Source organism: Triticum urartu, chromosome 5 (genome assembly GCF_003073215.2).
Source record: "Triticum urartu cultivar G1812 chromosome 5, Tu2.1, whole genome shotgun sequence".
NCBI lineage: Eukaryota > Viridiplantae > Streptophyta > Magnoliopsida > Poales > Poaceae > Triticum > Triticum urartu.
In genome coordinates this window covers 648,456,454-648,471,180 of record NC_053026.1, presented here as the reverse complement: position 1 = coordinate 648,471,180, position 14,727 = coordinate 648,456,454, and the positions used below count along the sequence as shown (strand labels likewise).

At 44.5% G+C, this 14,727-nt stretch overlaps 1 protein-coding gene across 2 annotated transcripts; it reads left to right on the top strand.

The window, feature by feature from the left end:
- Positions 1-2,927: 2,927 nt before the first annotated feature.
- LOC125511559 (mediator of RNA polymerase II transcription subunit 12) lies at positions 2,928-14,278 on the top strand. Of its 2 annotated transcripts, none has more exons than XM_048676964.1 (12): positions 2,928-3,530; positions 4,465-4,524; positions 4,776-4,881; positions 5,026-5,097; positions 5,886-5,939; positions 6,057-6,164; positions 6,600-6,749; positions 6,829-7,170; positions 7,276-9,557; positions 10,074-12,644; positions 12,940-13,258; positions 13,442-14,278. In XM_048676964.1, exons 1-12 carry the CDS (start codon positions 3,397-3,399, stop codon positions 13,877-13,879), a joined length of 6,636 nt encoding a protein of 2,211 aa, XP_048532921.1. In that variant the 5' UTR covers positions 2,928-3,396; the 3' UTR covers positions 13,880-14,278. The 2 variants fall into 2 exon arrangements, with proteins under 2 accessions (XP_048532921.1, XP_048532922.1); XM_048676965.1 differs by having other exon boundaries at positions 2,929-3,530; positions 6,835-7,170.
- Positions 14,279-14,727: the final 449 nt, after the last annotated feature.

Genomic DNA, 14,727 nt, shown 5'->3' with positions numbered 1-14,727 from the left:
TAGATCAAGAAGGAGGAGGAGACGTCCCCGGGCTGTACGTGTGTTGAACGCGGAGGCGCCGTCCGTTCGGCGCTTGATCGGATCTTCCGCGATTTGAATCGCCGCAAGTACGACTCCATCAACCGCGTTCTTGTAACGCTTCCGCTTAGCGATCTTCAAGGGTATGAAGATGCACACCCTCTCTCTCTTTGCTAGCATCTCCTAGATTGATCTTGGTGACACGTAGGAAAATTTTGAATTATTACTACGTTCCCCAATAGTAGAACCTCCCCGGCAACGGCGCCAAAAATTCTTCCTACTACTTTTCGAGCTTGCATTGATTTTTTCCTTGAAGAGTAAAGGGTGATGCAGCAAAGTAGAGATAAGTATTTCCCTCAGTTTGAGAACCAAGGTATCAATCCAGTAGGAGGTACATGAAAGTCTCTAATCTATGCACCTACACAAACAATCAAACACTTGAACCCAACGCGATAAAGGGGTTGTCAATCCCTTCACGGTCACTTGCAAGGATGAGATCTGATAGAGATAGATATAATAGATTACTAAAACGTAAAACAAAGTAAAAACAAATAAATTGCAGCAAGGTATTTTTTGGTTTATAGATCTGAAAATATATAATGGAAAATAGACCCGGGGGCCATATGTTTCACTAGAGGCTTCTCTCTTGAAAGAAAGCATACGGTGGGTAAACAAATTACTGTCGAGCAATTGACAGAGAAGCGCAAAGTTATGACAATATCCAAGGCAATGATCATGAATATAGGCATCACGTCTGTGTCAAGTAGACCGACTCTTGCCTGCATCTACTACTATTACTCCACACATCGACCGCTATCCAGCATGCATCTAGAGTATTAAGTTCATAAGAACGGAATAACGCCATAAGATGACATGATGTAGAGGGATAAACTCAAGCAATATGATGAAAACCCCATCTTTTTACCCTTGATAGCAACAATACAATACGTGCCTCGCTACCCTACCATGTCACTGGGTGAGGACACCGCAAGATTGAACCCAAAACTAAGCACCTCTTCCATTGCAAGAAGAACCAATCTAGTTGGCCATACCAAACCGATAATTCGAAGAGAAATACAAAGATATTTGATCATGCATACAAGAATTCAGAAAAGACTTAAATAATATTCATAGATAAATCTGAAAATCCACAATTCATCGGATCTCGACAAACACACCGCAAAAGAGGATTACATCGGATAGAACTCCAAGAACATCGAGGAGAACATGGGATTGAAGATCATAGAGAGAGAAGAAGCCATCTATCTACTAGCTATGGACCCGTAGGTCTATGGTAAACTACTCATGCTTCATCAGAAGGGCAATAGAGTTGATGTAGATGCCCTCCGTAATCGAATCCCCCTTCGGCAGGGTGCCGAAAAAAGCCCCAAGATGGGATCTCACGGGAACAGAGGCTTGCGGCAGTGGAAACGTTTTTTGGTGGGCGCTTCTGGTTGTTTGGGAATATTTGGGAATTTATAGAGCAAAAATTAGGGTTGGAGTAGTCCTGTGGGGCCCACAAGCCAAGGGGCGCGCCCTGAGGGCTTGTGGAGCCCTCGGGACTTTTCCGGCCCTCTCTCCAAGCTCCGTGGATGTCTTCTGGTCCAAGAAAAATCATCGCAAAAGTTTTATTCCGTTTGGACTTCGTTTGATATTCCTTTCCTGTAGAACTCAAAAGCAAGAAAAAAAACAGAAACTGACATTGGGCTTGAGGTTAATAAGTTAGTCCAAAAAAATATAAAATAACATATTAATGCATATAAAACATCCAAAATAGATAATATACTAGCATGGAACAATAAAGAATTATAAATACGTTGGAGACATATCATGGCCAGCGCAATCACGCTGCCGCCCGACGATGTGGAGAACCGGGTCGGAGCATGTTGCCGCGCCGGATGAAAACCGACCATCTCCGGTGTTATGGACGATCTCGACAACTGGTAGTACGGAGGGCGAACGACCGACGTGCCTGTGCTCGCCGCTGCCATGGCGGCGGCGAAGAGAATGGCCGGCGTGGGTCGGCTAAACCCTAGCATGAGGAGGGCGTGCGTCGTCACTGCCTGTCTGGCCTTGGCGATGATGGCCTTGTTTTCCTTGACGCCGGCCTTGCGCTGCGCGGCCGCGACCTCGAGGGCGAAGTCGGCAACGGCTTTCTTCTCTGCCTGAACGGTCCGCCGGGACCTCCTCTTGGCCGATTCTTTGTCGAGCCACGTGATCTCCGCCGGCGTGAGCTTCGACCGCACTTTCTTCTTCTTCTTCATTGTGGGGGAGGCGGTGGTGGCAGCTGAGTCAACGGGTTTCTTCGGGGCGTCGGCCATGGAGGTGGGAGTGGAGGGGGAGCGCGGGAGGGTTTTTGGGAATGAGAGAGAAAGTAGAAGCGTTGTGTCCCAGACGGGCGAGCCGGTGGAGGACAAGGGCGCGTGTCCCGCCTGTCCGTTTCGACAACTTCTCTCTTCCAACCACCTGATGCCACAAGCCATCCGTAAAGTATAATCTGTATAATCTATCCGTAAGTGTAGCATTATTGCTCATCACACACGCCACTTTCCCCCGAAAGAGCTTCCCATCTGATAAAAGGGGCTGGCTCCACCACCACATATATATTCTTAATTTTACCAAAAACAGCTTAAAGCATCTAAGCATCACATACTGTTGCCAAGATGCAAAGGTGATGTATTTTTGGGACATTAGAGATTCAGTTTCTCACCTTTATGCCACCAAGAGGGCATACATATATAGGACAAAGACTCTTGTCGAGACCAGATCCCTCTTGTTCTCCATCCATCATCGTCGTCACAATCTAGAGAGAGAGAGAGTGACCAGCAGTAGAGAACTAGAGATAGAGAGAGAGCCCATCCGACCATCGACTCCAGTCCTAGAGAGAGAAAAATCCATCGGAGGGGAAGGAAGCAACAAGGGAGGGAGGAAGGAAAGGAAGCAGCTTTAAAAAAGAGTCAAACTCCGTCCGGCTCCCCCACTTTCTCTCTCTACATCGCCCAATCCCCCCGCACCAATCGCCGTCGCGTCACTGCCCCGTCCCCCCCTCCGCGCTCGCTCCTGCTCCCCTCCCCTCCACTCCGCGCCGCTGCCCCGCCTAGGGTTCCGGCCGCCCGATTGGGAAACCCTAGCTCCTCCTCCGGCGCCGGAAGCCGGCGCCTTTCTTCCCTTTTCCGGAAAAATTCTCCGCGGATTCCCGACTTCCGGCCGCCAAAACCCTAGCTTTGGGGTTGGGATCGGGGAATCCGGGCGGCGCGCGCGCGGATCCCGCCCGAATCGGCGGGGAGGCGCCCTGATCCGCCCCTAGGGTTTCGCGGGGGACCCGGCCCATGTTCGCGGCGGCGGCAGCGGCATGCTGCTGCTGACTCGCTGGGCGAGATGCAGAGGTACGCGGGCGCCGGCAACAGCAACAGCTCTGGGTTTAGCGGCGGCCCGGCGTCGGCCGGCGGCAGGGACAGCTCCAGGCTCGATGTCTCGCCCTACGCTCCGCCCAATTACCCCCTGAACCCGAGGTATTAACACGTCCCTGTTCTGCTCTGCCCGTGCAAATTTAGTTGCTTAATCAAACCGGTATCGACAATCGCCTAGTGTTAGCGAGCCGAGGCGCGCCAGTTAGTCTGTGTTCAGTTAGCAGTAGTCTCTCATGGATCACTAATTACTCAGTAAGCTAAAAGGTATGGCGCCGTAGTAATGGCGTTCCGTTAGAGGCATTACTGCGTTCCGTTACTACGCCACGTGTACGCTCGAACTTCCAATAATGAACCCACTGTATGCTATACTTGGAATTTTCAGCGTATGGAAAGAAATGAATAGCTACCCTTTATATGAACTATTATTCTGTCACAACCTAGTGCTGTAGGCGAAGCTATTTTAATTGAACCAAGTGCAAGCTAAGCCATCATATTTACTGTCATTTGTCTTTAAGTTGGACTAGCTAGCTCATATTTTGAATAACACTTCACAGTTTCGCGGTATCATTCATTATCTATGGCATTACATTATACTTCAATCTATATTGTTGAACAAAAAAGGAACTGCAGACTCTGTTTGTTGCAAAATGGAGATTTTTGTTTTGCATTGGGGTGAAATAAACCCCCAACCTTCACAGCTAATTTAACTCGAGGAATAAAAAATGCATCTTTTTCCCCCTAAAAAGGAGTCTTTTGTCACTTTTATCCTATACCATAAATTCACATTTTCTAATATAACTACTACCTCCGTTCCAAAATCAATTAATTGTTGCCAAAACGTCATATATTTTGGAACGGAGGTAGTAGAACATAGGGTTCTTGATGGCTAGAAAACAATATGCTGGTGCCAAAATCAATTAATTGTTGCCATGTTTCCGGTGAAGTAAGTTGACACTATTATCCAAATCTGTCATTTGCATTTTCCTGTGCCAGTAATAGATTGTGACCTGTGTTTCCTAATACTACTGTTTTTCAGGCGACAACAACAGCTAGCTCCGTACAGGCTAAAGTGTGACAGGGAACCACTTAACAACAAGTATGTATTAACTTCTGAACCAAAAGCACTTCACTGAAAGAGCCAGAGTATGCTTATTAATTTATTGTCTGCCTCACAGTGGTTGTATTTTGGTTACTTTCTTTGCCCTTAGTTTCAGCATTGACTCATTGTTTGCATATGTGAACACATCTCCATTGCTCTTTTCGGCAACAGATACTAGTTGTTTTGTCTTGTGATATGACTTCACTTAGTCTCACTCAGCAGTCCTCTTCGATATGGCTCTTTTGTAGGCTTGGACCACCTGACTTCTATCCTCAAACACCAAACTGTCCTGAAGAGACGTTAACCAAAGAATATGTACAGTCTGGGTACAAGGAGACTGTTGAAGGAATAGAGGTGCGTTTGGGAATAAAAGCTTTGTATGATGCATTAGGGCCACCCCCTTGCTTATTGAATATTGTCAGGGGTTTACACATAATTATAAATTTGCTACATATCTATCGTTCTTGACTGTTATTATTTCTTTGATGGGCTTGATAGGAAGCAAGAGAGATCGTACTTAGTCATATCTCATACTTCTGCAAGCCAGATATCGTTGGAAAATGCAAGGAGGTAAGAAAATTTGGTCGTGGGGGTATCTTGTTTTGCCAGTATGTATAACTAGTTACTGCTAAATTTTTTATGATATGATTTCAGTCCTAACCACTTATGTTTCACCTTTCTGTAACCCAATCAGCACCTGGGTGTTACAGATTTATTTACCTTTTGTACTGTACGAGTTTATACATAGATGATTTGATGATAGGTTGACTGTAAAACAGGAATTATCTTTTGCCCATCTGTTTTCTGTTTGTTTTAGTTCACTAGCCTGAAAAACAAATTGCTATTGTGGATTGTGGATGGTGTAATGGCTAGTTGATCTCTATCATCAATAATGAAATGCTTGTTTGCTCTAGCTGATCATCCATGCATACAATGTTTGATATCGTGGCTTGTTTGCTTCTGTTCTCTTTGGGTGCTGTGTGGAGACGGTAGCATCTAGCGCGCTGTCAGGGTTTGGGGTTCAACTTGGCTGGTTATGCGGAAGGCCAGGCTGGCCTGTCTTCCTTTTGTATTTGAGTTGAATCAGAGATTCTATTAAGTTTACCTTGTTGATCTGTAATGTTTCAAGAACGTGACTTCAATGTGAAGCGCTCAGGGGACGATTCTAGATGCATTATGTGATTGTCAGGGATTACTAGTTGCTAAACCTTTCTCGCTGATGGATAGCACGTGGAACCTTAAAAGCACACCTTTCATTTCTTTGTTACGTTTGTTTCTTTCCTTCTTTGTCCATTTTATGTATTGGATGGAGACTACGGCTACACTTCACACCTTTTGTTGTCCATTGTTTTCTGAAGGCACTAAAGAAACGGTTAAGGGCTATTAATGAATCTCGTGCTCAAAAGAGAAAGGTATCGCGTCATCGCTCTTGATTTGGCTAATTTGCTTCAATGTGGATGTCTGTCAAACTTGATATGTCTTATCTTCTGATATGTCAAACAGACCAATGACTTTTCCTGTTTTCATAGGCTGGCCAAGTTTATGGAGTTCCTCTTTCTGGATCACTGTTGATAAAACCTGGAGTTTATCCGGAGCAAAGACCATGTAATGAAGACTCCCGCAGAAAATGGGCTGAGGTTGGCCGAAATAACCTTCTGTTTATTATTATTAAAATTTCTTTTAAATAGGATGCTGTCAAAAGTTCTGCAATTTGTTATCTATTTCACCAAACACTTTATCTCACTCATCTTTGCATGATGGTTAGGTGTTTTTCTTTAGTTCAGTATTTGCATACCAGTTAATGATGAACTGTATTTCTTTTGCGGAGTTTCTTGGACTTCAAACCTTTATTACCATTTGGCGATTATTATGTTGGTTGGCATAGGCGGTATCTTTGTAGATCTCCCTTGCTGTATCTCATAAAATTTGCATCTAGAAAGGGTGTGAAGGCTAATAGGATGGGAATCTTGATTTGTGGTTTTTACTGGCACCGAGTTTACTTTTGTTACATTGCTGCTGCCATCGCTATGCTTAACTTATTTTTCTTGTTTTTGTGTGCCATTACTCTGCAGGCCCTTGCCCAGCCAAACAAGCGACTGCGTTTGTTATCTGAGCACGTTCCTCATGGTTATCGTAGGAAATCACTTTTTGATGTTCTTACTCGATGTAATGTTCCATTACTAAGGGCAACATGGTTTGTGAAAGTTACATACCTAAATCAGGTTTGCAATTCTTCTGAGCTATCTCATGCTTCCTACCAACTGGCATATATTATATAATTGTAACAAAGTCCTGTTGTAGCCACAGGTTCGACCAACATCCAGCAGTATCTCAACTGGTGCTTCTGATAATCAACGATCTAACCAGTGGACAAAGGATGTTGTTGAATATTTGCAACAGCTTCTGGACGAATCTAGTCTAAAAGAGGCACATCCGTCTTTTAAAGAACAGCCGTCAGCAGGGCTTATTTCTGGAGCAACTCAAGTAAAATTGAAACATGAAGCGCCCTCAGCTGGTGGAGACACTGAAGAGCCCTTGGTGCACTTCAAATGGTGGTATATGGTTCGCCTTGTCCAATGGCATCTAACGGAAGAATTGCTAGTTCCCTCGGTACTTATTGAATGGTTATGTTACCAACTTCAGGTACTTTTGTTGCATTGAAAGAGTGATTCATCATATTCCATGATGTTTCAGTTCCCTTGACAGTGTTTTTTTTCTCGTTAATGATTTGCTTCTACCCTCCACCAGGAGAGAGATTCAGTTGAGGCCTTGGAGCTTCTTTTGCCTATTGTACTTGGGTTGGTTGAGACCATCACTCTCTCACAAACATATGTGCGCATGTTCATGGAAATTCTGGTTAGACGTCTGAGTGATGCTTCTGCTGTCGATAATCCAAAAAGGTCATCTATCAATTCTGTTATAGCTGAGTTACTGCGATACATGGTACTTGCGGTGCCAGATACATTTGTTTCTTTGGACTGCTTTCCTCTCCCTTCATTTGTGGCCCCTGATGTATATGGTAGAGGTGCTTTGCTGAAGATAACTGGTGGTGGTGAAATGTCTAGTTCTAAGAGGCGGGATGTGTACCGGTATCTGTCCTGTGGTTATGCTGTCTGTTCAATTCAGAGACGAGCATCTGATCTGGCAACTCTTGCCAGTCCTAATGTCCATGCACGTGGTGCAGCGAAAGTGGTACAGGCTTTGGACAAGGCTCTTGTCACAGGAAATTTGACAATGGCGTATTCTTCTCTCTTTAATGATCTATCTGATGCATTAATGGAAGAAAGGTGGATTAAAGAAGTCAGTCCTTGCTTGCAGTCTTCTCTAATGTGGATTGGGACTGTTGAGTTATCCCTAATCTGTTCCATATTTTTTCTTTGTGAATGGGCAACATGTGATTATCGTGATTGCCGTACATCTCCCAGTCAGAATGTAAAATTTACAGGAAGAAGAGATTCATCTCAGATACATCTGGCGGTGTCTATCTTGAAAAGCAAAATGACTGAGATGAATAAACTGTCTCGGTCTAAGAGTAGCAGTCGCATTGCAATGAATAATATCGGTAAAGGTTCTTCGCTGAATGATGTTTCAGTGGCTGCAACTAAGGTGGGTGATTCTTCTGGATTGAGAAGTAATGGAAAAAATGAGGAGGAGAAGAAGGAAAGGAAGGATATCTTTGAAAGTCCTGGTCCATTGCATGACATCATTGTGTGTTGGCTGGATCAACACGAGGTTAGCAGTGCTGCAGGTTTTAAACGTGTGGATGTTCTCATCATAGAGCTTATTCGCAGCGGTGTATTTTATCCTCAAGCTTATGTAAGGCAGCTAATTATTAGTGGAGTAACTGATAAGAATGGTACTCTGCTAGATATGGAAAGGAAAAGGAGGCACCACAGAATTTTAAAGCAGCTTCCTGGGTCGTCTTTATTTGATATTCTCGAGGAAGATGTAGTTGCTGAAGAGCAACAATTGCATGAGCTGATGTCAACATATTCCAGTGAGCGACGCCTTGTGCTTTCTGAACTTTCGAGTGGTCAGTCATTTGATGCAAATAACAGGGGTGAGTATACTTCAAGTTCCTACCTCTGGATTCCATCAGGAGGTACTAATCACGGCGGTGTGCCTGAACAAGTAGAAGATGTGAAAGTTCTGGTGTCGAGCCTGTTGTGCTTTATATATCCTCACTCGGCAGAATCAGAACAAAATGAAACTAAAATGAACTTTCAAGGATCGTCTACTTCAACACTGACACAAGTTGATACCGGAGAAGCAAAAAATGGCTGTGAGGATTGTATGAGGATTAATGGACAAAAGGTGGATGAGAGAACCTCTCCTTTCTTCCCATTGATTCAGTCAGACGAGGAGGATGTTTGGTGGGTGAGGAAAGGGACAGAGCTACAGGAATCTTTTAAGGCTGAACCTGCACTGAAGTCTATTAAACAAACTTCTAGAGGTAGAGCTAAAGTGGTTCGCAAAACACAGAATCTTGCACAGCTTGCGACTGCTAAAATTGAAGGCAGTCAGGGGGAGGCATCTACAAGTCATCTTTGCGAGAGCAAGCTGAGCTGTCCTCACCATAAACCTAGCACTGATGGTGACAGTGGCAAAGATGCTGATCACACGAGGATGACAAATCTGGCTGAAGTTGGGAAGTCATTGAAGAAACTTAGATTGCTTGAAAGGCGATCCATCTCTGTGTGGTTGTTGAAATCAGTAAGGCAACTTGTTGAAGGAAATGAAACGACAGCTTGCAAAGCTAGCAATTCCATAAGCTCCTTTTCCTCTCAGCCTGATGACAAAACTGTGTCCAAATGGAGGCTAGGCGATGAAGAACTGATGTCAATTCTCTATATACTGGACACATGCTGTGATTTAGCCTCTGCTGCAAGGTTCCTTGTATGGTTGCTAGCAAAAATTCGTGGAGGAATGGGTACACTTGGTCAAGTTGGGAGAAGTGCGGCACATATGAAGAACAGAGATAACCAAGTTTGTCAGGTCGGTGAGGCATTTGTGTTCTCATCCTTGCTTAGGTAAGTTTCTCCTAATGTTGATTCCATTAGTCTCAGTTTAAACAAACATGAAGCAGGCAACATGGGAATAGAAGATAATGAAATTTTAGTCACTAGTATAGAGGATAATGCATCACCTTCTGTTTTGTTGTATACGCATCTATCTGAAACGAAAACGTGGCCTAAATTGTGGTGATTTCACGTGTGTTTTGCCTTATCGAGTTCCATGGCATGAAGGTTTACGAGAAATGACCAATACTTGTGTGATGTCTGCAGTCTGTCCTCATATATCCACCACCATTTATCTATCAAAAGTAGACACTGTTTTGTTTCTATGTGCTGATATGCTCTACAATTTAGTAAGAATTACTTATGTTTCTGGTTTTATATGTAGACATGCTCAGTGTTTTTTTTTAAGTTCCTTGACTAGAAGGTAGCGAGAGAGATGGTCATCTGTGATGAACGGATGTTTCAACTTAGCTATATACTGCTATATTGATTTTTTTTTCTGATGGCTCCACTATGTAATCCTTACAGGTACGAGAACATACTTCTTGCAACTGATCTCTTGCCTGAAGTCCTCAATGCTTCAACGAACAGAAATTTTGTGTTAGGAACTGCAAGGCATCCTGCACCAGCAGCTTTTCCTTATACCCGGTATTTTTTGAGGAAATATAGGGATGTGGCTAGTGTGGTTAGGTGGGAGAAAAATTTTAGGACCACATGTGACCAGCGACTGCTAGCTGATCTTGATAATGGTCGGTCGATTGATGGTGATTTTGTTTCCTCTTCGGGAGTCTTAGGAGGTGAAGAGATTGATGATCAAGTCCGTCAAAAGCTTAGCGGAAGGGGTTCAAGAATTATTCCAAATATGAAGGAGATAGTGCAGCGGCAAGCTGAAGAGATTCAACGCAATTTGAAGGAAAAGAAAATTCCTGCAGCACCCAAGAGTCCCTCTTTTGAGAAGGAAGACAGTTATCAAATTGCACATGACACTGTTTTGGGCTTAGTAGAATGTATCAGGCAAAACGGAGGAGCAACTCCAGATGGAGACCCTTCAGCAGTTGCTTCTGCTGTTTCTGCAGTTGTTGTGAATGCCGGGCATGTCATAGCTAAACATTTGGATTTTGCAGGGGGTAACTATCATGGAGTTGCTTCTATTGGTAATTCATTAAGCTTTGTTCGGCACACTTTGCACATCCACATAAATTCTCTCTGCTTACTGAAAGAAGCTCTTGGGGATCGCTTCAGTCGGGTTTTTGAAGTAGCTCTGGCTGTTGAAGCTTCTTCAGCTGTTACAGCAGCTTTTGCTCCTCCTAAGGTCCAGCGCAATCAGTTTCAACCATCTTCTGAGACTCATGATGCCTATGGAAATCATACAAATGAACCTCTAAGTACCACAGGGAAAGGCTTTGTTGGGAGGGCTGGAAAAGTAGCCGCTGCTATCTCTGCGCTTGTTGTGGGTGCTGTTGTTCATGGAGCTGTCAGTCTTGAGCGGATGATTGCTGTCCTGAAAATAAAAGATGGCCTGGAAATTCAGCAGGTCCTAAGAGGTTTGAGACCTAGCACTAATGGTGCGTCCCGTTCTGCTGTAACCTTTAAGATGGATAATTCAATAGAGGTTTTGGTTCACTGGTTTAGGATTCTATTGGGGAACTGTAGAACCGTCTATGATGGGCTTATTGCAGACATTCTTGGCGAGTCCTATGTTCTTGCACTATCGAGATTGCAGCAGAAGCTTCCTTTGAGTGTGGTATTTCCTCCAGCCTATTCAGTTTTTGCAATAGTACGTTGGAGGCAGTATATCCTTAGCCGTGAAGACATGCAGGTTTATCAGTCTATTGCAAATGCAATAAATGACATCACTAGGCATCAACCTTTTCGTGATATTTGCTTTCGTAATACACATCAGCTGTATGATCTTCTGGCTGCTGATGTTGGTGATTCGGAGTTTGCTGCAATGCTTGAAACACATTGCTCTGACAAGAATGTGAGGCAGCTATTCATGCCTCTCCGTGGCCGTCTTTTTCTGAATGCCCTTGTTGATTGTAAAACGCCAGCAGTTATTCAGGTGGATGGTTCGGAACCTGGTGAGGCAAAAGAGAATGAGTTAAAACTCCTATCGGAGAGGCTTGTTCAGTCCCTAGATACCCTCCAACCTGCAAAGTTCCATTGGCAATGGGTTGAGTTGAGGCTTCTTTTAGATGAACAGGCTCTTGCAGAAAAACTTGATAAAGCTGAAAAAAGTAAGATACCCATGCCGATACTGATGACACTTGCAGACGGACTTCGGAAGCTGTCCCCTAATTCTGAGAGCTTTACACTATCTGAAAGCGAGAAAGGGTTTACTGAAATCATCCTGTCGAGATTAGTTGCCAGACCTGATGCTGCTCCTCTCTACTCTGAAGTTGTCCACCTTCTTGGGAAGCTACAGGAGTCACTTGTCGTGGATGTCAAATGGATCCTTCAAGGGCAAGATGCTGTTCTGGGACGCAAGTCCACAAGACAGCAGCTTCTTACTATTGCTACACGAAGAGGTGTTCCAATAAAGGCACAGGTTTGGAAACCATGGGGATGGTCCAGCTTGCTTACTGATGTAATGGCTAACAGAAGTGCCAAGAGGAAATTGGAAGCAGCTCCAATCGAGGAAGGAGAAGTTGTGGATGACCCCGCCGATGCCAAAAGGCCAAGCAAAAGTACCCCAAATAATGTGGATAGAAGCGTTGAAGCCATCAGATCTAATATTAATAAATATGTAACTGAGAAGGCCTTTGCTGAATTTATGTTGCCATGCATCGACAGGAGTTCGCCTGAATTTCGCAGTATATTTGCTGGTGAATTGATCAAACAGATGGGAACTGTCAGTGAACACATCAAAGCAATATCACGAAATGGTGCCAAACATGTTGGTTTAGTTCCTTCAGGAAATGATGTTTCATCGAACAAATCCAGTGGCCGTAAAGGAATTCGAGGTGGAAGTCCAAATATTGGCAGGCGAGTCACGGTGGGTAATGATCCAACTCCTCCTTCAGCATCTGCTCTGCAGGCAATAGTGTGGCTGCGCCTCCAATTTATCATCAGGTTGCTTCAAGTAATCCTGGCAGATAGGTAAGGATTGAAAAACAATATAGTTATGTTTGAAGTTTAATTTTGCTCGGAGATTTTCCTGATATTAGTTTTTCAATTGATTAACATCTATTGAAAAACATCATTGCTTAGTTTTAAGTTCTTAGTGTGACGTGTATTTCATGTACTAGATCACTAGCATGCTTAGGTAGTGTGAAACATCTCTATTCTTTTGATACTTTAGGGCATTGCTGTCCCTCAAGTGCAACTTGTGACTATTTCTTTTAATATACTAATGACTACTCTTGTATTTTCATGTTCTTACTAAAAACTCTAGGGGCATGAGGCATACACTTGCTCCTGCGATACTAAGCCTGCTTGCGGCACGCATAATCTATGAAGATGCAGATTCGCCCCTTCCTCCTGCCAGTTTGATTGCCTCGAGACGGGAAGTCGACTCTTTGCTGGAACCTCCCATGGATGTCCTGCTTGATCGCCCAAGTGAGAGTCTTTTCGAGAGGCTTTTATGTGTTTTCCATGCGCTGCTTGGCAATTGCAAACCAAGTTGGATGAAGTCGAAGCCAGTTTCCAAGCCAACCGTCAGAGCCTCACGAGATATCCCTGCATTTGATAATGAAGCGGCTGTGGCCTTGCAGGTCAGTCCAGTGCTTGAATCGATAACCGCTGCTACTTGCTTTCTTGTTGCGTCATGTGCTATATATAATAATGTCTTGTTTCCTTCAGAATATGCCACAAGTTGTTAATATGCACTTACTGAATTGTGTTTCTCTGCCACTTTTTACTTCCCCACTGTCAATAATGCTAACTTTCTTTTGCAGTCTGCTTTGGACCATATGGAGTTGCCTGGAGCGATCAGGCGAAGGATCCAAGCGGCGATGCCGATTCTCCCACCAGCTCGACACCCTAGTATACAAAGCCAGCCTCCCCAGCTGTCCTTGGCTGCACTGTCACCACTCCAGAGCACTCCATCTACATCAGGTCCTCAACAGAAAAGCACTTCTCACAGTTGGGTCCCCACCAACATCTCGAGCAGAAGCAAGGCGGTGTTGCCTCCCCAAGACCCCGAGATGGAGGTAGACCCCTGGACCTTGCTCGAGGACGGCACCAGCTGCCCCGCCACATCATCAGGAAGCAACAGTGCCAGTGGCATCGCCCCCGACCACTCCAACCTGAAGGCGTGCAGCTGGCTCAAGGGCGCGGTGAGGGTGCGGAGGACGGAGCTGACATACATCGGGTCTCTGGACGACGACAGCTGACGCACAGCCATGCCGGCACAGCGAGGGCGACCTGTTCTCGCACCGGACCGAACTCTTCTCCAGTGTACAAGAGGGTGGAAACCGCCGCCTTATGTGGCGGCCCCGTGTAGAATACCGACCGACCTTGCCCCTGTTTTGTTGCTAGGGCGCCTCGCAGGAGCGACGGTGTACATAGTGGGGGACATTAGTCCGCTCCGCGAGCAGCGGGCCCTGTCTGTGTAGCTTAATTAATTATCCAGGTTTAGGAGGGATGATGTTGGTGATGCACCTTAGCTGATTCGCCGAAAAGGCTCATATATTCTTTGGTCTGGTTGTGGTGCAAGTTGCTCTGCTGCTGCTGCTTTTAACTGAGATGGTTTGACCTGTTGATATATGAGCCTTTGTGATTTTGCCTTGATAGATAGTTAAAGAAACAGTCTTGCTAAATCTTAATCGATTGAGACTTGGGCCTTAGACTAGCTATATATGTGAGACTTTACATTAAAATCCATGCAAAAAAATTCTTCTTACTTTTTTTTTTTTGCATGTCATGTCACTTGATTGAGTCTTGGTTGAATCTCAGTCGACTGAGAGCTAGCTACACCCTTAAAGAAATGCTAGATGAAAAAGCCTGCTTTGCAGAAATTGTGATGTCTGGGCCACCGTGCCGTACCAATGTGATAAGTCATTTATATGTACATTTCTACAAGGGCTGTCCAAATAATGTGAGAGACGATATTAAAGATCTTTTTGTACGCGCTTAATGAATCTCTTGACTAGAAATATTTCAAGGACCAAGCTAGGGGCTGGGTGCAGGCTGGATGGAGCAGATGCTATCCACTAGAAAATACCTTGGAATGCTCGTTAAA